We start from the raw sequence: 22,596 nt of genomic DNA, 5'->3' as shown, positions 1-22,596 counted from the left end.
AACAACATAGCAAGGCAGCAACACATGACAACACAGCATGGTAGCAGCACAAAACATGGTACAAACATTATTGGGCACAGACAACAGCACAAAGGGCAGAGACTACAATATATCACACAAAGCAGCCACAACTGTCAGTAAGAGTGTCCATGATTGAGTCTTTGAATGAAGAGCTTGAGATAAAACTGTCCAGTTTGAGTGTTTGTTGTAGCTTGTTCCAGTCAAAATTTTGGCCAACGCTCAGATAGAAATGTATGATGTAGAACAAACAATCAAATCAAATGTTATTTGTCACACACATGGTTAGCAGATGTTAATGCGAGTGTTGCGAAATGCTTGTGCTTCTACTTCCGACAATGCAGTAATAACCAACGAGTAATCTAACCTAAAAATTACACAACAACTACCATATACACACAGTGTAAAGGGATGAAAGAATATGTACATAAAAATATATGAATGAGTGATGGTACAGAACAGCATAGGCAAGATGCAGTAGATGGTATCGAGTACAGTATATACATATGAGATTAGTAATGTAGTGTATGTAAACATATAAAAGTGGCATTGTTTAAAGTGGCCAGTGATACATGTATTACATCAAGATGGCAAGATGCAGTAGGTGGTATAGAGTACAGTATATATGTAACAGTATAACTTTAGTACGTCCCCTCGCCCCGACACGGGCGCGAAACAGGGACCCTCTGCACACATCAACAACTGACACCCACGAAGCATCGTTACCCATCGCTCCACAAAAGCCGCGGCCATTGCAGAGCAAGGGGAAACCCTACTTCAGGTCTCAGAGCAAGTGACGTAACCGATTGAAATGCTATTAGCGCGTACCCGCTAACTAGCTAGCCATTTCACATCCGTTACACTCACCCCCCCTTTCAACCTCCTCCTTTTCCGCAGCAACCAGTGATCCGGGTCAACAGCATCAATCTAACAGTATAACTTCAGACCGTCCCCTCGCCCCGACACGGGCGCGAACCAGGGACCCTCTGCACACATCAACAACTGACACCCACGAAGCATCGTTACCCATCGCTCCACAAAAGCCGCGGCCATTGCAGAGCAAGGGGAAACCCTACTTCAGGTCTCAGAGCAAGTGACGTAACCGATTGAAATGCTATTAGCGCGTACCCGCTAACTAGCTAGCCATTTCACATCCGTTACATATACATATGAGATGAGTAATGTAGGGTATGTAAACATTATATGAAGTGGCATTGTTTAAAGTGGCTAGTGATACATTTTTTACATCAATTTTTACATTATTAAAGTGGCTGGAGTTGAGTCATAGCCACTTTAAACAACGCCACTTCATATAATGTTCAATGTTAGTGGTGGCTGTTTAACAGTCTGATGGCCTTGAGATAGAAGCTGTTTTTCAGTCTCTCGGTCCCTGCTTTGATGCACCTGTACTGACCTCGCCTTCTGGATGATAGCGGGGTGAACAGGCAGTGGCTCGGGTGGTTGTTGTCCTTGATGATCTTTATGGCCTTCCTGTGACATCGGGTGGTGTAGGTGTCCTGGAGGGCAGGTAGTTGGCCCCCGGTGATGCGTTGTGCAGACCTCACTACCCTCTGGAGAGCCTTACCGTTGTGGGCGGAGCAGTTGCCGTACCAGGCGGTGATACAGCCCGACAGGATGCTCTCGATTGTGCATCTGTAAAAGTTTGTGAGGGCTTTTGGTGACAAGACGAATTTCTTCAGCCTCCTGAGGTTGAAGAGGTGCTGTTGCGCCTTCTTCACCACGCTGTCTGTGTGGGTGGACAATTTCAGTTTGTCCGTGATGTGTACGCCGAGGAACTTAAAATTTACTACCCTCTCCACTACTGTCCCGTCGATGTGGATAGGAGGGTGCTCCCTCTGCTGTTTCCTGAAGTCCACGATCATCTCCTTTGTTTAGTGTATAAAATCAAGTCTGCTCTAGTCATGGTATTTCTATCTGCAATGTTTTTGTAATGAACATGGCCTGCTCACAGGAGGGTAAGGGTTTCCCGTTTATCACCGGTTTTATTATGAGCTAATAGTATCTTGACATGTAGCATTTTAACCAATTGAATGATAATGCACATTAAGGGTTGATGAGGAAAGCAACATCAGACCCGTGCCTTTCAATGAATAGCACTGTCAATGTGTTTGCCACAGTCATATCACACACATTCATATCAGACAATAGTGAAATACCATAAAAACAAGGGTGTCATTAACTTGTTTGTAGATGTGTAGGCTATTCTTATAATACATTTCCATTGTTGCACACATTGATTTAGGCCTAGGTGGTTTTACTATTCTTTGTGTTGGGGAATTTTCTGTTCTTATTTATTTTAATTGTATCTAATTTATTGTATTTATTTATTTTCCTTAATGTCCTTGTCTCTTGTCCAATTGAGCTTTTAGTATTTGGCATCCCTAATATACAAAACCAGTGATTGCTGCTCTTAACATGTGAATAAGGACATTAGCCTTGTCATATTGCAGTTGCACCTTATGACTGTTTACAGCAGCAAAGCTTGAGAATAGACCGTCTCAAATCTTATGTTAGTCAAAAACTCAATCACGACTTCTTGGCTGGAGAGTTGCTGGCTGGCTGCGTGACGTCTCGCTGAGCCAGCTTAGAGGGTGAGGTCAGGTCTCTCTCAGTTTCCTTAAGCTCCGGAACCCAGTCTCACCTTCAAAGTCCCAGAGCCTATTTACCATGCTAGGAGGGAAGAAGGTCCCAGAGGAAAGTGTTTCGGGTGGGCCACAGAAAGGAGATGACCCTCCGCTGGTTGTCCACCCAACTTTGGAGACACCGTGTGATGTGTCTCCTGATGGCTTTGTGTGTCACCTTGTTACTCATGCTCCTGGCTACTCAGTCATTGCAGCATCCAAGGTAAGGGACAGTCTGTCTCTCTCTTTCTCCCCACACCATTATGCACTGTCTGTAGCTGGTGGTAAAACTAATAGATTTAGCTCAGTGGTTATTGTGAATGTACCAGAGAAATTCTACATATATTTGTGAAAATGCATTACGGATTAAACAACCTTTTAAATACAGAATTGATTAATGAGGAGTTGTTTGTCATGGCATACAGCTAAGCTGTATAAGTTCTGTTGAGACTTTATTTACCTAGATGTCTGATGAAATCCTCTGTCTCTTTCCTTTTTCGAAAGCCACTATGCTGGGCACAAGGGCCATAAGGTGGAGGAGAGGGGAGCACTTTCCGACAATGCTCCTCCAAACACCCCTGTCCCATCCCACACTGCCCCTAACAGGAGGAAGGAGGTTCAGACACCCAATCTGCAGCATCAAAGAGACCCCAATGGGTACACCTTTATGAGGACAAGGAGGAGCCCTCCACCTGTAGCTTTCCTCAAAACACACAAGACTGGAAGCAGCACTGTTCAGAATCTGATGTTCCGCCTTGGGGAGAAGGAGAACCTCACTTTCGCCTTCCCCTATTACGCATACCAGTTCAGCTACCCAGATAGGTATGGGCACGACTACTATCTCCTGTAAGATATGGTTACCTCTATTCATCTGATGAGTAGATATGTTCTATTGCAATGTTCAGATTATCAAATTTAGTGTCAGGTCTCTGGTACATTTGGAGCCCCTCCATTTGGTGGATATTAACTGCAGATAACTTTCACTGCTTTAACGTGCTTAACCGTCCTTATGGCTCCAGGTTCCGAGCAGACTTTGTAGATGAGCTGCCACCGGGTTCCTCTCAGTTCGACATGCTCTGCAGCCACATGCGGCTGGACCTGGGACAGCTGAAACAGGTGATGCCCAGGAACACCATCTACATCACCCTGCTGCGTGATCCTCTACAGACCTTCGAGTCCGTTTTCAGCTACTACACTTCCACTGTACCCGCCTTCACGCTAGCCAAAAAGGCAGCTGACACAGCTAACAGGAAGTCCGCCCTCTCGGTCTTCCTGGAGTCCCCAGAGTCCTACTGGGACCCTACAGACCCCGGGAATGGCCTAGCCAGGAACCCTATGAGCTTTGACCTGGGCCTCAGCAGCCAAGAGTGGAACGCATCCTGGCCCATGGAGCTGACTCAGCTGGAGGAGGCCTTCCAGCTGGTGATGATCGCTGAGCACTTTGATGAGTCCCTGGTTCTCCTGGGGGCTCTGCTGCAGCTGGAGCCTGAGGAGCTGGCCTATGTGCACCTGAACGTCCGCGCCCCATCGGACATCACCCCGCTGGAGGAGGACACCAAGGCCAGGCTCTGGGCCTGGAACAGTCTGGATGTGCTGCTCTACAACTTATTTCTGCAGGTGTTCTGGGAGAAAGCTGAGCAGTATGGCCTGGGGAGACTGAAAAGGGAGGTGGCCCTACTGAGGGCCTCCACACAGAGGCTCAGACAGAAGTGTGTGGCCAGAGAAGGAGTCCCCCCTGGTGAGCTGGAGGACCTGGTCAGGCCCTGGCAGACCGACACAGTCACCATCCTGGGATACGAGGTACGAGGGAACCTGACTCTGCAGGAAGAGGGGCTCTGTGTGCGACTAGTGCTGCCTGAGCTACAGTACCACTCTCATCTGTATTTCCAGCAGTATGGCCATGACATGAGGTCCATACCTACAGACTAATGTGCAGCACTTTCCCTTTTAGATACTACACCACTCAGAATTTCTGCTTTTGATGTACAGTGGGGAGAACAAGTATTTGATACACTGCCGATTTTGCAGGTTTTCCTACTTACAAAGCATGTAGAGGTCTGTCATTTTTATCATAGGTACACTTCAACTATGAGAGACGGAATCTAAAACAAAAATCCAGAAAATCACATTGTATGATTTTTAAGTAATTAATTTGCATTTTATTGCATGACATAAGTATTTGATACATCAGAAAAGCAGAACTTAATATTTGGTACAGAAACCTTTGTTTGCAATTACAGAGATCATACGTTTCCTGTAGTTCTTGACTAGGTTTGCACACACTGCAGCAGGGATTTTGGCCCACTCCTCCCTACAGATCTTCTCCAGATCCTTCAGGTTTCGGGGCTGTCGCTGGGCAATACGGACGTTCAGCTCCCTCCAAAGATTTTCTATTGGGTTCAGGTCTGGAGACTGGCTAGGCCACTCCAGGACCTTGAGATGCTTCTTACGGAGCCACTCCTTAGTTGCCATGGCTGTGTGCTTCGTGTCGTTGTCATGCTGGAAGACCCAGCCACGACCCATCTTCAATGCTCTTACTGAGGGAAGGAGGTTGTTGGCCAAGATCTCGCGATACATGGCCCCATCCATCCTCCCCTCAATACGGTGCAGTCGTCCTGTCCCCTTTGCAGAAAAGCATCCCCAAAGAATGATCTTTCCACCTTCATGCTTCACGGTTGGGATGGTGTTCTTGGGGTTGTACTCATACTTCTTCTTCCTCCAAACACGGTGAGTGGAGTTAGACCAAAAAGCTCTATTTTTGTCTCATCAGACCACATGACCTTCTCCCATTCCTCCTCTGGATCATCCAGATGGTCATTGGCAAACTTCAGACAGGCCTGGACATGCACTGGCTTAAGCAGGGGGACCTTGCGTGCGCTGCAGGATTTTAATCCATGACGGCGTAGTGTGTTACTAATGGTTTTCTTTGAGACTGTGGTCCCAGCTCTCTTCAGGTCATTGACCAGGTCCTGCCGTGTAGTTCTGGGCTGATCCCTCACCTTCCTCATGATCATTGATGCCCCACGAGGTGAAATCTTGCATGGAGCCCCAGACCGAGGGTGATTGACCGTCATCTTGAACTTCTTCCATTTTCTAATAATTGCGCCAACAGTTGTTTCCTTCTCACCAAGCTGCTTGCCTATTGTCCTGTAGCCCATCCCAGCCTTGTGCAGGTCTACAATTTTATCCCTGATGTCCTTACACAGCTCTCTGGTCTTGGCCATTGTGGAGAGGTTGGAATCTGTTTGATTGAGTGTGTGGACAGGTGTCTTTTATACAGGTAACGAGTTCAAACAGGTGCAGTTAATACAGGTAATGAGTGGAGAACAGGAGGGCTTCTTAAAGAAAAACTAACAGGTCTGTGAGAGCCGGAATTCTTACTGGTTGGTAGGTGATCAAATACTTATGTCATGCAATAAAATGCAAATGAATTATTTAAAAATCATACAATGTGATTTTCTGGATTTTTGTTTTAGATTCCGTCTCTCACAGTTGAAGTGTACCTATGATAAAAATTACAGACCTCTACATGCTTTGTAAGTAGGAAAACCTGCAAAATCGGCAGTGTATCAAATACTTGTTCTCCCCACTGTATTTTTCCAATAAACCAAAAATACTAACATTGTTAGGTCCCTTTCCAAATGTATTTTTATTTTTTAAATGTGGATCTTCTTGTTAAAATACTATAACGACCTTAATTCAACTCCTAGCGACCTAATCAAGAGATGTTAGCCTCTTGGGGAAGCTAAAAGAGGCATAGTTCAGCCATAATCCAAGAGGAAGTGGCGTGTCTTTTTACTAGAAGCTCAAGGACATTATTTTAGCTATAATCGTTACATTTTTCAGTAGAATTTTCAGATTCTTTGGGTGGGGAGAAACCCCTCTTCAGTTATCAAACAAATGTATTTATAAAGCCCTTTTTACATCAGCAGGTCAAAGTGCTATACAGAAACCCTGACTAAAACCCCAAATAACAAGCAATGTAGAAGCACTGCAGGGTATCCGTTAAACATGTCATTCAAATTTGTATGGCCTAAACGAAATCAGTCTGATGAAGTTGAGTGATTTATTTATTTTTACTGAGCTTTTATTGAATGCATTGTGCTACTCTTTTTCCATGTAAAAAATATTAATAAAAAAAAAAACAGGGCAAATGCAACCCCATATCGCTCAGAATGTGCCTCTTAATTGACTGATAGCAATTTTAAAATTATTATTTTATACTCTCCCCACTCAACCACATAAAACCAACATCTCTAAGAAGACAAATTGATTCCTTCACCGGTTCCATGTGCACGTCACAAGGTCTAAGGAATCCAATTTCCTAATCCATTCACAGAGCAGACATCCTGTCACATGACGTCAAACAGCAGCTCAGAGTCTAATGCTGGACAAAGTAGTTCAACAAAAGGTTGTAGTGGAGAGGACTATGGGATGAGCAGCCTATCTACACAATGATGAAATAGGGTCAGTTAGTGTCTTTCAGCCAGGCATACAGTCACCCATGACTTCATGTAGAATAGTAAACAACGAAGTTGAAGGCAGGTTATTTAACGTAAGAACCTCAAAACCATACTAATATCAAAACCTTAAATTAAAAACAATTATAGAGAAACCTTCATTTAAAAACATTGTTACATTCATAAACACGTCCCCTTAAAACAAATAATTAGACCAAACTAATAAATACACAAGAATAGTGTCATTGGCCTGTTCTATTCAGCAACACCTCACCCAGCCTGTTTATTGCCTGTGGAGGTTGGGGATAAAGGCTAATGCTGGAGCATGTGCCCCGTCAGTAGCTGCCACTGATAAAGCTCAGTTCAGTAACCGTGTGTATGAGTTGGTATGTGAATTATGTTCCCTGCTGGCCACTCAGGGCACATTCAGTCAGTCTGTTCACAGCACCCTTATCGGAGTTGCCAACAACCGGATGTTCCAGTTTTCAGGGATACAGCTAATTCAACCTAGCTTAGAACTTTTATACCTGCTACGTTAGTTCACAATAACACAAACTCATCCATGCTGTTGCTGTTATTGGTCCTTCTCAGCCTCGCCTTATCCTTGGTCAGGATGTGGGTGATAGCGTTTGGGGGTGCATCGCTCTCATCCTCCTGCCCCCCATCCTGTCCCTGACCCTCTGCAATGGTGAAGATGGGGTACTTTTCTGTTGATGATGAGAGAGCCTGGGGAAGAGAAAGAGATGAATGAGAGAACCATCTCTAGGAGAGCTCTTATATTTCCCCTCATCTCAATTTAACCATTAACCAATGACTGTATTGCAACATACTGTAAAAGCAATAATGTACTTGGCTCCTTGCAACTAAAACATGTTCTGCATCAGTTATACAGCATACTCTTCATATATGTATATTTGATCTCAAGAGTAAACAACAGCATCTTGTCCAGGGTTCAAATCCATAGCCAGCCTATTCCCCTGACATGGACACCACAAATAAAATCAAGTTGGTCACATTCACAGGATACATGGTGTAAACGGTACAGTGAAATGCTTACTTGCAAGCTTTCCTCAACAGTGCAATACCCATTTATAAAAATAATACACAGTAAGTAATACAAAGTAGTAACAAAATAACAATTTTAATGTTTGGAATTTTTATGTTTGGAAATATATACACAAAAATAATATACAGTATAGCTTAGATAAATAATAAATAGTAGCAGCAATATTGCCTGTGTGTGTGTGTCCCACATACCGTGTTAACAGCTGAGCACAGTAACTCAAATTCCTTCTGGCTCTTGGCATAGAAGCCTATAGTGCAGCTGGGATCCATGCGACTGAAGGAGATCTTCCTGGGACACTTACAGTGAAATGACTGCAGGGGGAGTGGAGAGAAGTCCCCATTAAGGCGAGAGATGGTGGATAGCCCAGTTTCTAGACCGAGATTTTATCTTGATTGTGTCACGAAAGCGTCGCCAACAGGCACAGACAGGTCGGTAAATAAGTGGCTTAGTGTTACACTGCTAGACCGAGATACAATCTTGGTCTAGGACCTGGTCTAGTGTCATGGATATAGAATAATGTATAGGGTTTGCAAACACAGCCAAAACAGGAAGAGAGCGCCTTCCATTACCTCTAAGGGGAAGTTATCCTGTGTGATATCCACTGTGGACTGGCTGTAGTGGGGGTCCAAGCACAACAGCTGTTCGTCTAGCACAGGAGACATGAGCATGGTCAGAGTGAGGGTACAAGGACTGTAAAATTACAGAATGACAACAGGAAGACCATACACCTACCTTGGTACCCAACGAAGAACAGAGAATGCTTGGGTTTGCCACCAATGATTCCAATGCAGCATTCTAACCTCAAGAGATTCTTTGGAAAGATAAAAACACAAGAATGGTTTACCAATCTCTCACTGTGTTTTGTTGTTGTCAGTGTCTGTGTGCATGTCTCTAGCATGTTACTCTGACTTGACACATACTTTGACACATTTAATGTAGGTGGGGTTGAGGACTTCTCCTCCCAGGCGCACAGGGACCAGGATGATGACAGACTTCCAGGCTGGACTGGGTCCTGTGGAGCCCTCAGATAGAGGTCTCTCACACAGCCTCACCACGTCATCTATGTACACTACACAGGAACCACATAATGATACAACCTATTACTATGGTCTGATGGGTGCCCTGCCAAATAGTGGGAATGAGATAACAAGGGAACACTCACCAGTGCAGTCCTGTGCTACATACACTGTCAGATTGGACACCTCTGCTGATGCTGCGTCAACAGCCAGACTAAAACAAACAGACAACCCACATCACTAAGGGAAGATGTATTGTATGGAATGCAGATGGCTGGGGGGGGGGGGGGGCAGGTTTAGATTCTAAGTTCTCACCGAAGTATGTGTGCTACAAAGGAGGGGCCATACCAGTCCCCTGCCTTCTTCCCTGAGCTTGTGCCCTGTTCCACCAGCTGATGCAGCCCGAACGGGGCGATGGGATGATCCCCAAACCAGGACACCACCCGTCTGTGAGTGACCTCAGTCTGGCTCTCCAGGAAGGACACTATGCTCTTCCTCCTTCCCTTCTTCGTCAACTCTGGACCCAAGGAGCGAGACTCCTGTACCTCCATGTCATCTTTGGACACATGGTTGGCAGAGAGCCAGATCCAGCCTGGCAACAATAGAGAGACAAGGGACAAGGCTAAGTAGTGATAAACTGTAGTAGTGTGTTACTCAGGACATACTTTGAGATGCTACTGGAAACATGTACCTGTATGTATGTACAGTGGGGCAAAAAAGTATTTAGTCAGCCACCAATTGTGCAAGTTCTCCCACTTAAAAAGATGAGAGAGGCCTGTAATTTTCATCATAGGTACACTTCAACTATGACAGACAAAATGAGAAAAAAAAATCCAGAAAATCACATTGTAGGATTTCTAATGAATTTATTTGCAAATTATGGTGGAAAATAAGTATTTGGTCAATAACAAAAGTTTATCTCAATACTTTGTTATATACCCTTTGTTGGCAATGACAGAGGTCAAACGTTTTCTGTAAGTCTTCACAAGGTTTTCACACACTGTTGCTGGTATTTTGGCCCATTCCTCCATGCAGATCTCCTCTAGAGCAGTGATGTTTTGGGGCTGTTGCTGGGCAACACGGACTTTCAACTCCCTCCAAAGATTTTCTATGGGGTTGAGATCTGGAGACTGGTTAGGCCACTCCAGGACCTTGAAATGCTTCTTACGAAGCCACTCCTTCGTTGCCCGGGCGGTGTGTTTGGGATCATTGTCATGCTGAAAGACCCAGCCACGTTTCATCTTCAATGCCCTTGCTGATGGAAGGTGGTTTTCACTCAAAATCTCACGATACATGGCCCCATTCATTCTTTCCTTTACACGGATCAGTCGTCCTGGTCCCTTTGCAGAAGAACAGCCCCAAAGCATGATGTTTCCACCCCCATGCTTCACAGTAGGTATGGTGTTCTTTGGATGCAACTCAGCATTCTTTGTCCTCCAAACACGACGAGTTGAGTTTTTACCAAAAAGTTATATTTTGGTTTCATCTGACCATATGACATTCTCCCAATCTTCTTCTGGATCATCCAAATGCTCTCTAGCAAACTTCAAACGGGCCTGGACATGTACTGGCTTAAGCAGGGGGACACGTCTGGCACTGCAGGATTTGAGTCCCTGGCGGTGTAGTGTGTTACTGATGGTAGGCTTTGTTACTTTGGTCCCAGCTCTCTGCAGGTCATTCACTAGGTCCCCCCGTGTGGTTCTGGGATTTTTGCTCACCGTTCTTGTGATCATTTTGACCCCACGGGGTGAGATCTTGCGTGGAGCCCCAGATCGAGGGAGATTATCAGTGGTCTTGTATGTCTTCCATTTCCTAATAATTGCTCCCACAGTTGATTTCTTCAAACCAAGCTGCTTACCTATTGCAGATTCAGTCTTCCCAGCCTGGTGCAGGTCTGCAATTTTGTTTCTGGTGTCCTTTGACAGCTCTTTGGTCTTGGCCATAGTGAAGTTTGGAGTGTGACTGTTTGAGGTTGTGGACAGGTGTCTTTTATACTGATAACAAGTTCAAACAGGTGCCATTAATACAGGTAACGAGTGGAGGACAGAGGAGCCTCTTAAAGAAGAAGTTACAGGTCTGTGAGAGCCAGAAATCTTGCTTGTTTGTAGGTGACCAAATACTTATTTTCCACCATAATTTGCAAATAAATTTATTAAAGATCCTACAATGTGATTTTCTGGATTTTTTTCTTCTCATTTTGTCTGTCATAGTTGAAGTGTACCCATGATGAAAATTACAGGCCTCTCTCATCTTTTTAAGTGGGAGAACTTGCACAATGGGTGGCTGACTAAATACTTTTTTGCCCCACTGTATATGTGTGTGCGTGTGACCCACGTGCACAAGTGTGTTTTTTCTTTTACCTGGCGGCAGCAGGTGTAGCAGCAGCCCCTGTGCCAGGAGCATCTGTCCACTGCGCAGCATGCAGCCCCACCCACTGTCTGTGGTCAGAGAGGAACCATCCAGCTGTGGGAAGCCCCGCCTGTACGTCAGCCACAGCAGAGTGGCAAAGGCCCGGCGAAAGCACTCCCTCTCCACTGACAAATCAAAGGACAGACACTGGCCTTGAATATACAATTTTCTCAAATCCAGTTACATACCAGTTTACCATTAGGTGTGGGTCTTTTTAAAAGGGTGGAGTTACCCAACCAACAGAACATCTCTCACCTCCATGACTGAGCAGATAAGACTGTCCAAGCATGGTCAGAGGAGAGGTCTTGCTGAAGCGGGCCTTTGACTTGAACGACCAGCCTGGATGGGCAAAGGAAAACAAACTATAAAATTACAAACAATAACTCGCCCAAGCCTCCCCCATTTCCCCTTCACCCAAATCCAGATAGCGGATGTTCTGAAAGAGCTGCAAAATCTGGACCCCTACAAATCAGCTGGGAAAGACAATCTGGACCCTCTCTAAGATTATCTGCCGAAATTGTTGCAACCCCCATTACTAGCCTGTTCAACCTCTCTTTCGTATCGTCTGAGATTCCCATAGATTGGAAAGCTGCCACGGTCATCCCGCTCTTCAAAGGGGGAGACACTCAAGACCCAAACTGCTACAGACCTATATCTATCCTAACCTGCCTTTCTAAGGTCTTCGAAAGCCAAGATTACCGGCCATTTCGAATCCCACCTTACCTTCTCCGCTATGCGATCTGGTTTCAGAGCTGGTCATGGGTGAACCTTTCTCAAATTATTGCCTCGCCTAGTTCACCAACTACTTCTCTCTGATAGAGTTCAGTGTGTCAAATCGGAGGGCCTGTTGTCCGGACCTCTGGCAGTCTATGGGGGTGCCACAGGGTTCAATTCTCGGGCCAGCTCTCTTCTCTGTATACATCAATGATGACGCTCTTGCTGCTGGTGATTCTTTGATCCACCTCTATGCAGACGACACCATTCTGTATACCTCTGGCCCTTCTTTGGACACTGTGTTAACTAACCTCCAGACGAGCTTCAATGCCATACAACTCTCCTTCCGTGGCCTCCAACGGCTCTTAAATGCATGCTCTTCAACCGATCGCTGCCCGCACCCGCCCGTCCAGCATCACTACTCTGGACGGTTCTGACTTAGAATATGTGGACAACTACAAATACCTAGGTGTCTGGTTAGACTGTAAACTCTCCTTCCAGACTCACATTAAACATCTCCAATTCAAAATTAAATCTAGAATCGGCTTCCTATTTCGCAACAAAGCATCCATCACTCATGCTGCCAAACATAGATGGCGTAGCAGTGTAGGCGTGTTTTGTCCGTCCTCCCGTGTACTTTTGTATTTTTCGTATTTTTTGTATATATACAAATAAAAAAAATCTATCTCTTTTCGATTTTTAATTCGATTATACCTTCCGGTAACCTGCCTCACCCAACGTGATACGGAATCGCTATTATTTTTAACTTTGGAACACATTCAAGAACCTCCAGTAGCTAACCAGCTAATCAGCTACAAGCTATTTAGTCACTTTTACCTTCTGCACAGACACCAGCCCTGTTCTTAGCCTGGATATTACTCGCCAATCTACCAGCATCGGACTGTCTCTCCACAACAACGCCGGATTCCTGCCGTAATCCCTGAGCCACTACTTCTGATCCTCACAGCTAGCTTGCACCCTCCGTGGCACCCAGTACCGAACCTATCCCCTAACGCCACTGCCACGAAGCTAGCACCAGTTAGCAAACAAAATTCTACAATACCTCTTTCGCCATCTGGCTTGAATTCTCTGTCGACACGGCGCCCCGCCGCACCACCACGTCTGGTCTGCCGACGAATACTCCATCCGCTGTGCCCTCAACCGGCCTCCGTCTGAGCAGACCACCCCCGGGCTACTAACTTTAAACGCCGCGTGCTAGCGTGGTGACGGCTTCCCTGCTCCATCCACTGCTCCCCCCTGGACACTATGATCACTTGGCTACATAGCTGATGCCTGCTGGACTGTCCATTAATCACAGTACTCCATTCTGTTTATTTGTGTTTATCTGTCGGCCCCAGCCGCGAACTCAGGCTCTGTGTGTAGTTAATCCGACCCTCTCTGCCTAGTCATCGCCATTTTACCTGCTGTTGTTGTGTTAGCTGACTAGCTGCTGTTGTCTCACCTGTTGTTTTAGCTAGCTCTCCCAATCAAGACCTGCGATTACTTTATGCCTTACTATATGTCTCTCTCGAATATCAATATGCCTTGTATACTGTTGTTCGGGTTAGTTATCATTGTTTCAGTTCACAATGGAGCCCGTAGTTCCACTCCTAATACCTCTGATACCTCCTTTTTCCCACCTCCCACACATGCGGTGACCTCACCCATTATAACCAGCATGTCCAGAGATACAACCTCTCTTATCATCACCCAGTGCCTGGGCTTACCTCCGCTGTACCCGCACCCCACCATACCCCTGTCTGCACATTATGCCCTGAATATATTCTACCACGCCCATAAATCTGCTCCTTTTATTCCTTGTCCCCAACGCTCTAGGCGACCAGTTTTGATAGCCTTTAGCCGCACCCTCATCCTACTACACCTCTGTTCCTCGGGTGATGTGGAGGTAAACCCAGGCCCTGCATGTCCCCAGGCACCCTCATTTGTTGACTTCTGTGATCGAAAAAGCCTTGGTTTCATGCATGTCAACATCAGAAGCCTCCTCCCTAAGATTGTTTTACTCACTGCTTTAGCACACTCTGCCAACCCTGATGTCCTTGCCGTGTCTGAATCCTGGCTTAGGAAGGCCACCAAAAATTCTGAGATTTCCATACCCAACTATAACACTTTCCGTCAAGATAGAACTGCCAAAGGGGGAGGAGTTGCAATCTACTGCAGAGATAGCCTGCAAAGTTCTGTCATACTTTCCAGGTCTATGCCCAAACAGTTCGAAATTCTAATTTAAAAAATGAATCTCTCCAGAAATAAGTCTCTCACTGTTGCCGCCTGCTACCGACCCCCCTCAGCTCCCAGCTGTGCCCTGGACACCATCTGTGAATTGATCGCCCTGACCAACTTGCCTTCCAGATACACCTCTGCTGTCTTCAATCAGGATCTCAGCGATCACTGCCTCATTGCCTGTATCCGCTACGGGTCCGCGGTCAAACGACCACCCCTCATCACTGTCAAACGCTCCCTAAAACACTTCTGCGAGCAGGCCTTTCTAATCGACCTGGCCCGGGTATCCTGGAAGGATATTGACCTCATCCCGTCAGTTGAGGATGCCTGGTCATTCTTTAAAAGTAACTTCCTCACCATCTTAGACAAGCATGCTCCGTTCAAAAAATGCAGAACTAAGAACAGATATAGCCCTTGGTTCACTCCAGACCTGACTGCCCTCGACCAGCACAAAAACATCCTGTGGCGAACTGCAATAGCATCGAATAGTCCCCGCGATATGCAACTGTTCAGGGAAGTCAGGAACCAATACACGCAGTCAGTCAGGAAAGCAAAGGCCAGCTTTTTCAAGCAGAAATTTGCATCCTGTAGCTCTAACTCCAAAAAGTTCTGGGACACTGTAAAGTCCATGGAGAACAAGAGCACCTCCTCCCAGCTGCCCACTGCACTGAGGCTAGGTAACACGGTCACCACCGATAAATCCGTGATAATCGAAGACTTCAACAAGCATTTCTCAACGGCTGGCCATGCCTTCCTCCTGGCTACTCCAACCCTGGCCAACAGCTCTGCCCCCCCCGCTGCTACTCACCCAAGCCTCCCCAGCTTCTCCTTTACCCAAATCCAGATAGCAGATGTTCTGAAAGAGCTGCAAAACCTGGACCCATACAAATCAGCTGGGCTTGACAATCTGGACCCTCTATTTCTGAAACTGTCCGCCGCCATTGTCGCACCCCCTATTTCCAGCCTGTTCAACCTCTCCTTCGTATCATCTGAGATCCCCAAGGATTGGAAAGCTGCCGCAGTCATCCCCCTCTTCATAGGGGGAGACACCCTGGACCCAAACTGTTACAGACCTATATCCATCCTGCCCTGCCTATCTAAGGTCTTCGAAAGCCAAGTCAACAAACAGATTGCACAGCGGAGAATCCCACCGTACCTTCTCCGCTGTGCAATCCGGTTTCCGAGCCGGTCACGGGTGCACCTCAGCCACGCTCAAGGTACTAAACGATATCATAACCGCCATCGATAAAAGACAGTACTGTGCAGCCGTCTTCATCGACCTGGCCAAGGCTTTCGACTCTGTCAATCACCATATTCTTATCGGCAGACTCAGTAGCCTCGGTTTTTCTAATGACTGCCTTGCCTGGTTCACCAACTACTTCGCAGACAGAGTTCAGTGTGTCAAATCGGAGGGCATGTTGTCCGGTCCTCTGGCAGTCTCTATGGGGGTACCACAGGGTTCAATTCTCGGGCCGACTCTTTTCTCTGTATATATCAATGATGTTGCTCTTGCTGCGGGCGATTCCCTGATCCACCTCTACGCAGACGACACCATTCTGTATACTTCTGGCCCTTCCTTGGACACTGTGCTATCTAACCTCTAAACGAGCTTCAATGCCATACAACACTCCTTCCGTGGCCTCCAACTGCTCTTAAACGCTAGTAAAACCAAATGCATGCTTTTCAACCGGTCGCTGCCTGCACCCGCACGCCCGACTAGCATCACCACCCTGGATGGTTCCGACCTAGAATATGTGGACATCTATAAGTACCTAGGTGTCTGGCTAGACTGCAAACTCTCCTTCCAGACTCATATCAAACATCTCCAATCCAAAATCAAATCGAGAGTCGGCTTTCTATTTCGCAACAAAGCCTCCTTCACTCACGCCGCCAAACTTACCCTAGTAAAACTGACTATCCTACCGATCCTCGACTTCGGCGATGTCATCTACAAAATAGCTTCCAATACTCTACTCAGCAAACTGGATGCAGTTTATCACAGTGCCATCCGTTTTGTTACTAAAGCACCTTATACCACCCACCACTGCGACCTGTATGCTCTAGTCGGCTGGCCCTCGCTGCATGTTCGTCGTCAGACCCACTGGCTCCAGGTCATCTACATGGCTATGCTAGGTAAAGCGCCGCCTTATCTCAGTTCACTGGTCACGATGGCAACACCCACCCGTAGTACGCGCTCCAGCAGGTGTATCTCACTGATCATCCCTTAAGCCAAAACCTAATTTGGCCGCCTTTCCTTCCAGTTCTCTGCTGCCTGCGACTGGAACGAATTGCAAAAATCTCTGAAGTTGGAGACTTTTATCTCCCTCAACAACTTTAAACATCTGCTATCTGAGCAGCTAACCGATCCCTGCAGCTGTACATAGTCCATCGGTATATAGCCCACCCAATTTACCTACCTCATCCCCATACTGTTTTCATTTATTTACTTTTCTGCTCTTTTGCACACCAGTATCTCTATTTGCACATGATCATCTGATGATTTATCACCCCGGTGCAGTGGCGTGCCGTGGGCCTGGGGCCTAGGCCTTCAGTGAGGTACTACACAGTCCCACCCGAATTAATCCACCTCTTATTACCATCATTATGCCATGGCTCTAGACACTATACATTTAGACAGAAACGCAGTATAACCAGGCGTTGCGTCACCTTGAAATTGACAAATTGACATTTTTGGGTAAACAGTGTTTAACAGACAACTCAAGTTTGCAAAGCCAGTGTGGCTCCAAACACCAAATCGATCACTTGCAAATAATAGGCATTCCCAGCAGTACAGTTTGCAGTGCTTCTCGGAGCCTGTGAGCCATTGACAGCGCTCGTAGTTGAAACTTTGAAAGTGGCGAGCGAACGAACCCCTTTCCCGCCTGTGACAGGCTTTGTGGCGTCGGGCGACCTCTCCTTACAATGTCTAACTTTTCTTGAAAAGTTCGTCTTGAGAATGGCGTTATAATTATATCCTCGACCAAATCGATATCTTCTCCTCCTTCCGCCATTGTGGGTTGAAAAAACAGCTTAGTAGAATGCGAATTAATTCGTTTATCAAATTCAGTTTCCTAGATCTGCATAGACCTGCCCATAGGACCTGCCTCTCAATATTGGTAATCCAATCAAAAGACGTGGACGCACTACGCCTGCTAGCTGGCTCCTGTGTAACACTGGAGCCAGCCAGCAGGCGTACAATAGCCAACTCTAAAGCTGATTGGTTGACACAAAATTTTAATTTCCATTCACTTTAAGCTACAAGCGCCCGCACTGTTGATTCTGAAGGCCTGAGGGCAGATTTTAGACCCCTGGCAACACATGATGGCTGAATATGATTGGATAAAAGATCTAACATAAAGACCAGCCCTCCAAATCTCAACCTGGGGCTGGAAGCAGTGCAACCAAGAGGAAAGCTATGAAATGAAGAGTATAACTCTTACTCTGGGGAATAATTTAATACATATTTGTGGGAAAATATATTTTAAAAAAAAATTATATTCTGATGATGTTTAGGCCAGCAGAGAAGGCCTTGCAGGCCCTGACGGCCCACCACTGCCCCAGTGTTAATCTGCTAAATTGTAATTATTCGCTCCTATGGCCTATTTATTGCCTACCTCCTCATGCCTTTTGCACACATTGTATATAGATTCTCTTTTTTTTCCCCCTACTATGTTATTGACTTGTTTATTGTTTACTCCATGTGTAACTCTGTGTTGTTGTCTGTTCACACTGCTATGCTTTATCTTGGCCAGGTCGCAGTTGCAAATGAGAACTTGTTCTCAACTAGCCTACCTGGTTAAATAAAGGTGAAATAAAATAAATAAATAAAATACCCTCGTAAAACTGACCATCCTACCGATCCTCGACGATGTCATTTACAAAATAGCCTCCAACACTCTACTCAACAAATTGGATGCAGTCAATCACAGTGCCATCCATTTTGTCACCAAAGCCCCATATACTACCCACCACTGCGACCTGTACGCTCTCGTTGGCTGGCCCTCGCCAAACCCACTGGCTCCAGGTCATCTACAAGTCTCTGCTAGGTAAAGCCCCGCCTTATCTCAGCTCACTGGTCACCATAGCAGCACCCACCCGTAGCACATGTTCCAGCAGGTATATCTCACTGGTCACCCACAAAGCCAATTATTCCTTTGGCAGCCTCTCCTTCCAGTTCTCTGCTGCCAATGACTGGAACGAACTGCAAAAATCCCTAAAGCTGGAGACTCTTATCTCCCTCACAAGCTTTAAGCACCAGCTGTCAGAGCACCTCACAGATCACTGCACTTGTATATAGCCCATCTGTAAATAGCCCATCCAACTACCTCAGCCCCATACTGTATTTATTTATTTATCTCACTCCTTTGCACCCCAGTATCTCTACTTGCACATTCATCTTCAGCACATTCTACCATTCCAGTGTTTAATTGCTATATTGTAATTACTTTGCGACCATGGCCTATTTATTGCCTTACCTCCCTTATCCTACCTCATTTGCACATGCTGTATATAAACTTTTTCTACTGGATTATTGATTGTATGTTTGTTTATTCCATGTGTAACTCTGTGTTGTTGTATGTGTCGAACTGCTTTGCTTTATCTTGGCCAGGTCACAGTTGCAAATGAGAACTTGTTCTCAACTGGCCTACCTGGTTAAATAAAGGTGAAATATATATATATATTTTTAAGTGACTGGTCACTGTTAGGTCAAAACGGTTTTAGGCACACATACCATATTTGACATTGTTCCATGCTGACACCAACTTGGACTTGAGTCTGCCTCTCTTCTCATGTTCCTCTGGGTCATCCCGGCTCCCATCAGAGCCCTGAGTACCCAGAGACATGGTGGAAAGGTGGAACCAATCGTCTGGAGGGTCACCCTCAGGGCTCTGGCCCTCACAGGGAGAACTGGGATTCATGACTACTGGGCTTGACCAACTGTCTGGAGGTCGTTTCCTTATCGCCATATCAACCTGAGAGTGGACACAGCATTGAGTATTCAGCCAAGAAGAAACCTTGATTACCATCAGGGGCAAAGCTCAGATGTAAACTGAGAGATATTGACTGCACAGATCATAATAGTAGCTTATACTAAGTCTTCTCTCCAGGAAGTAGCTACAAACGTATGTTAAACTGCATGACATGTGAATTATTCCCCTCAGTGAGTTAGACTGAGGGCATGTGACTAGCTTGTGATGACAGTAGGAATTTCAGACATGTATGGGTTTCTTTCAAATAGATAGACTATAGTAATGTTGCTAGAAGATACCAACCCTACCGTTACGCTTGTTTACACTGAGCTCCACTGGGGTCGAAACGCAATCATGATTAAATTAAGACAATGGGGAGCCAGCGCGAGATATGGGTCGGAATATAAATCTCAATGTAGGGATGGGATATGTATTATTACTAACGTATGCTAGCTAGCAGTAACCACGGTAGCCATTTTCGAATGGCAGTGTCAGCCAATCAGCTCCTTTGTTGTTCAACGCCATTCCATAATGGCTGCTGTGGTTATAATCCTGATTGCGTTCCGACCCCAGTGCAGCTCAGTTTAAACAATCGTAACGGTAGGGTCAGTATCTTCTAGCAAATAATTGTGGAGCAGCACTTTCTTTTCAGCAGACACTGAAAATGCAGTTACTCACACAGTACAGCTCCATCTGCCTTCGCATGTAGCAAGTATCCAACTGTTTAATATACATTGAAAGATTTTATAGCTGGCTAGTCTACAGGGCATTCGAAAAGTATTCAGACCCCTTGACTTTTTCCACATTGTTACGTTACAGCCTTTTTCTAAACTGGATTAAATAGTTTTTTCCCCCCTCATCAATCTAAACACAATACCCCATAACGACAAACCAAAAACAGGTTTAGACATTTTGGCAAATGTATATATAATTTTTTTTTTAACGAAATATGACATTTACATAGGTATTCAGACCCTTGACTTAGTGCTTTGTTGAAGCACCTTTGGCAGCAATTAAAGGCTCAAGTCTTCTTGGGTATGATGCTACAAACTTGGCAACCCTGTATTTGGGGAGTTTCTCCCATTCTCCTCTGCAGATCCTCTCAAGCTCTGTCAGCTTGGATGGGGAGCGTTGCTGCACAGCTATTTTCAGGTCTCTCCAGAGATGTTCAATCGGGTTCAAGTCCGGCCTGTGGCTGGGCCACTCAAGGACATTGAGACTCGTCTCGAAGCCACTCCTGCATTGTCTTGGCTGTGTGCTTAGGGTCATTGTCCTGTTGGAAGGTGAACCTTCACCCCAGTCTGAGGGCCTGAGTGCTCTGGAGCAGGTTTTCATCAAGGATCTCTCTGTACTTTGCTCCGTTCATCTTTCCTCGATCCTGACTAGTCTCCCAGTCCCTGCCGCTGAAAAACATCCCCACAGCATGCTGCCACCACTATGCTTCACCGTATGGATGGTTCCAGGTTTCCTTCAGATGTGACGCTTCGCATTCAGGCCAAAGAGTTCAATCTTGGTTTCATCAGACCAGACAATCTTGTTTCTTTGGAACGCCAACCGGGCTATTATGTGCCTTTTACTGAGGAGTTGCTCCAGTCTGGCCACTCTACCATAAAGGCCTGATTGGTGGAGTGCTGCAGAGATGGTTGTTCATCTGGAAGGTTCTCCCATCGGCACAAAGGAACTTTGGAGTTCTGTCAGAGTGACCATCGGGTTCTTGGTCACCTCCCTGACCAAGGCCCTTCTCCCCCGATTGCTCAGTTTGGCCGAGAGGCCAGCTCTAGGAAGAGTCTTGGTGGTTCCAAACTTCTTCCATTTAAGAATGTGTTCTTGGGGACCTTCAATGCTGCAGAAATGTTTAGGTAGCCTTCCCCAGATCTGTGCCTTGGCATAATCCTGTCTCGGAGCTCTATGGACAATTCCTTCAACCTCATGGCTTGGTTTTTGCTCTGACATGCACTGTCAACTGTGGAAACTTATATAGACAAGTGTGTGCCTTTCCAAATCATGTCCAATCAATTGATATTTACACAGGTGGACTCCAATCCAGCTGTAGAAACATCTCAAGGATGATCAATGGAAGCAGGATGCACCGGAGTTCAATTTTGAGTCTCATAGTAAAGGGTCTGAATACTTATGTAAATAAGGTATGTTTTTTATTTTTAATACATTTGCAAACATTTCTAAATACCTGTTTTTGCTTTGTCATTATTGGGTATTGTGTGTAGATTGATGAGGAAGCTCATTTATTTATTCCACTTTAGAATAAGGCTGTAACGTAACAATATGTGGAAAAAGTCAAGGGGTCTAAATACTTTCTGAATGCACTGTATATCGATAGAGCGCTAAAAATCTGTGATACGTTGTGTGATAAGTCAGCACCTGAATTGTTTAACGTAAGTAATACAATTCGTGTTGACAACCAGCTAACATTACAGTGACACGACTAGGGTTGAGGTAACTACATGTCTCAACATTACAGATGAATCGTCAACATTTTTTCCAACACAATGCCAATGGCAAGCACGTTGGCATTAATTTGTCACTGACGAGCTTCTTGCTGGCTGAATGAATGTGTTCTAACGTTGCATTGTAAAAATATAGCTAACAAAAATATTGTATATTGCTTTCAAATCTTAAGCTAACTCAATGTAGGCTAACTTGCTAGTGAGTGAGCTAATAGCTAATTGACAGCGGGTTAACGATATCTAGCAAGCCAACGACGTCCATGTCTTTATTATATTCTGTAAACAAGCTAACATTAGCTGTTCTTCTCTCCTGAGCTCTTTATAGTTGGTTATAATTTGTCCTCTTACCGTTATTTACATATCTGTCATCTTGTATGTTTCACTTACAAACTACTGTCAACGAAATAATCGTCTGAATTCGGTATCGTGATTGGTCAATAAAGGTCCAATGTTTCTTTTACCCCCATTGATTTACTCCCTCCACAGCGGCGTGTTCAGCATGACGCAACGTTTTGGAACTTTCATGTATATGCTACGTAAAACAAATATTCCTCTCTAACGTATAGAATAAGGATTTATGTATTGCTCTATTCCTGAA

At 45.4% G+C, this 22,596-nt stretch overlaps 2 protein-coding genes across 3 annotated transcripts; one reads left to right on the top strand and one right to left on the bottom strand.

Annotated features, from left to right (window-relative positions):
- The first annotated feature begins 1,330 nt into the window (after positions 1-1,330).
- Positions 1,331-4,640, top strand: LOC139565314 (galactose-3-O-sulfotransferase 2-like). Its single transcript, XM_071385534.1, has 3 exons — positions 1,331-2,883; positions 3,165-3,482; positions 3,680-4,640. The coding sequence occupies exons 1-3, from the start codon at positions 2,765-2,767 to the stop codon at positions 4,587-4,589; spliced, it is 1,347 nt and encodes a 448-aa protein (XP_071241635.1). The 5' UTR covers positions 1,331-2,764; the 3' UTR covers positions 4,590-4,640.
- A 2,072-nt stretch (positions 4,641-6,712) lies between these two features.
- LOC139564808 (cysteine protease atg4da-like) lies at positions 6,713-22,464 on the bottom strand. Of its 2 annotated transcripts, none has more exons than XM_071384649.1 (11): positions 22,347-22,464; positions 19,296-19,536; positions 11,867-11,950; positions 11,563-11,736; positions 9,518-9,794; positions 9,349-9,416; positions 9,107-9,255; positions 8,919-8,997; positions 8,756-8,832; positions 8,378-8,497; positions 6,713-7,846 (listed from the first exon to the last, which is right to left on the bottom strand). In XM_071384649.1, exons 2-11 carry the CDS (start codon positions 19,528-19,530, stop codon positions 7,661-7,663), a joined length of 1,449 nt encoding a protein of 482 aa, XP_071240750.1. In that variant the 5' UTR covers positions 19,531-19,536; positions 22,347-22,464; the 3' UTR covers positions 6,713-7,660. The 2 variants fall into 2 exon arrangements, with proteins under 2 accessions (XP_071240750.1, XP_071240751.1); XM_071384650.1 differs by having other exon boundaries at positions 9,551-9,794.
- Between the last annotated feature and the right edge of the window lie 132 nt (positions 22,465-22,596).

Source organism: Salvelinus alpinus, chromosome 36 (assembly GCF_045679555.1).
Source record: "Salvelinus alpinus chromosome 36, SLU_Salpinus.1, whole genome shotgun sequence".
NCBI classification, from domain to species: Eukaryota; Metazoa; Chordata; class Actinopteri; order Salmoniformes; family Salmonidae; genus Salvelinus; species Salvelinus alpinus.
Note: the sequence above shows the minus strand (reverse complement) of the source record. Positions and strands in the feature narration are given on the sequence as shown.

Excerpts from the sequence above, each read along its gene's own strand:
- LOC139565314 (XM_071385534.1), top strand. The coding sequence starts at position 2,765 with ATGACCCTCCGCTGGTTGTCCACCCAACTTTGGAGACACCGTGTGATG. Across the intron at positions 2,884-3,164 it reads CAGTCATTGCAGCATCCAAG|CCACTATGCTGGGCACAAGG; the intron begins GTAAGGGACAGT and ends CTTTTTCGAAAG. Across the intron at positions 3,483-3,679 it reads CAGTTCAGCTACCCAGATAG|GTTCCGAGCAGACTTTGTAG; the intron begins GTATGGGCACGA and ends TTATGGCTCCAG.
- LOC139564808 (XM_071384649.1), bottom strand. The coding sequence starts at position 19,530 with ATGGCGATAAGGAAACGACCTCCAGACAGTTGGTCAAGCCCAGTAGTC. Across the intron at positions 8,498-8,755 it reads AGGATAACTTCCCCTTAGAG|TCATTTCACTGTAAGTGTCC; the intron begins GTAATGGAAGGC and ends CTCCCCCTGCAG. Across the intron at positions 7,847-8,377 it reads TGTGCTCAGCTGTTAACACG|GCTCTCTCATCATCAACAGA; the intron begins GTATGTGGGACA and ends TCTCTTCCCCAG.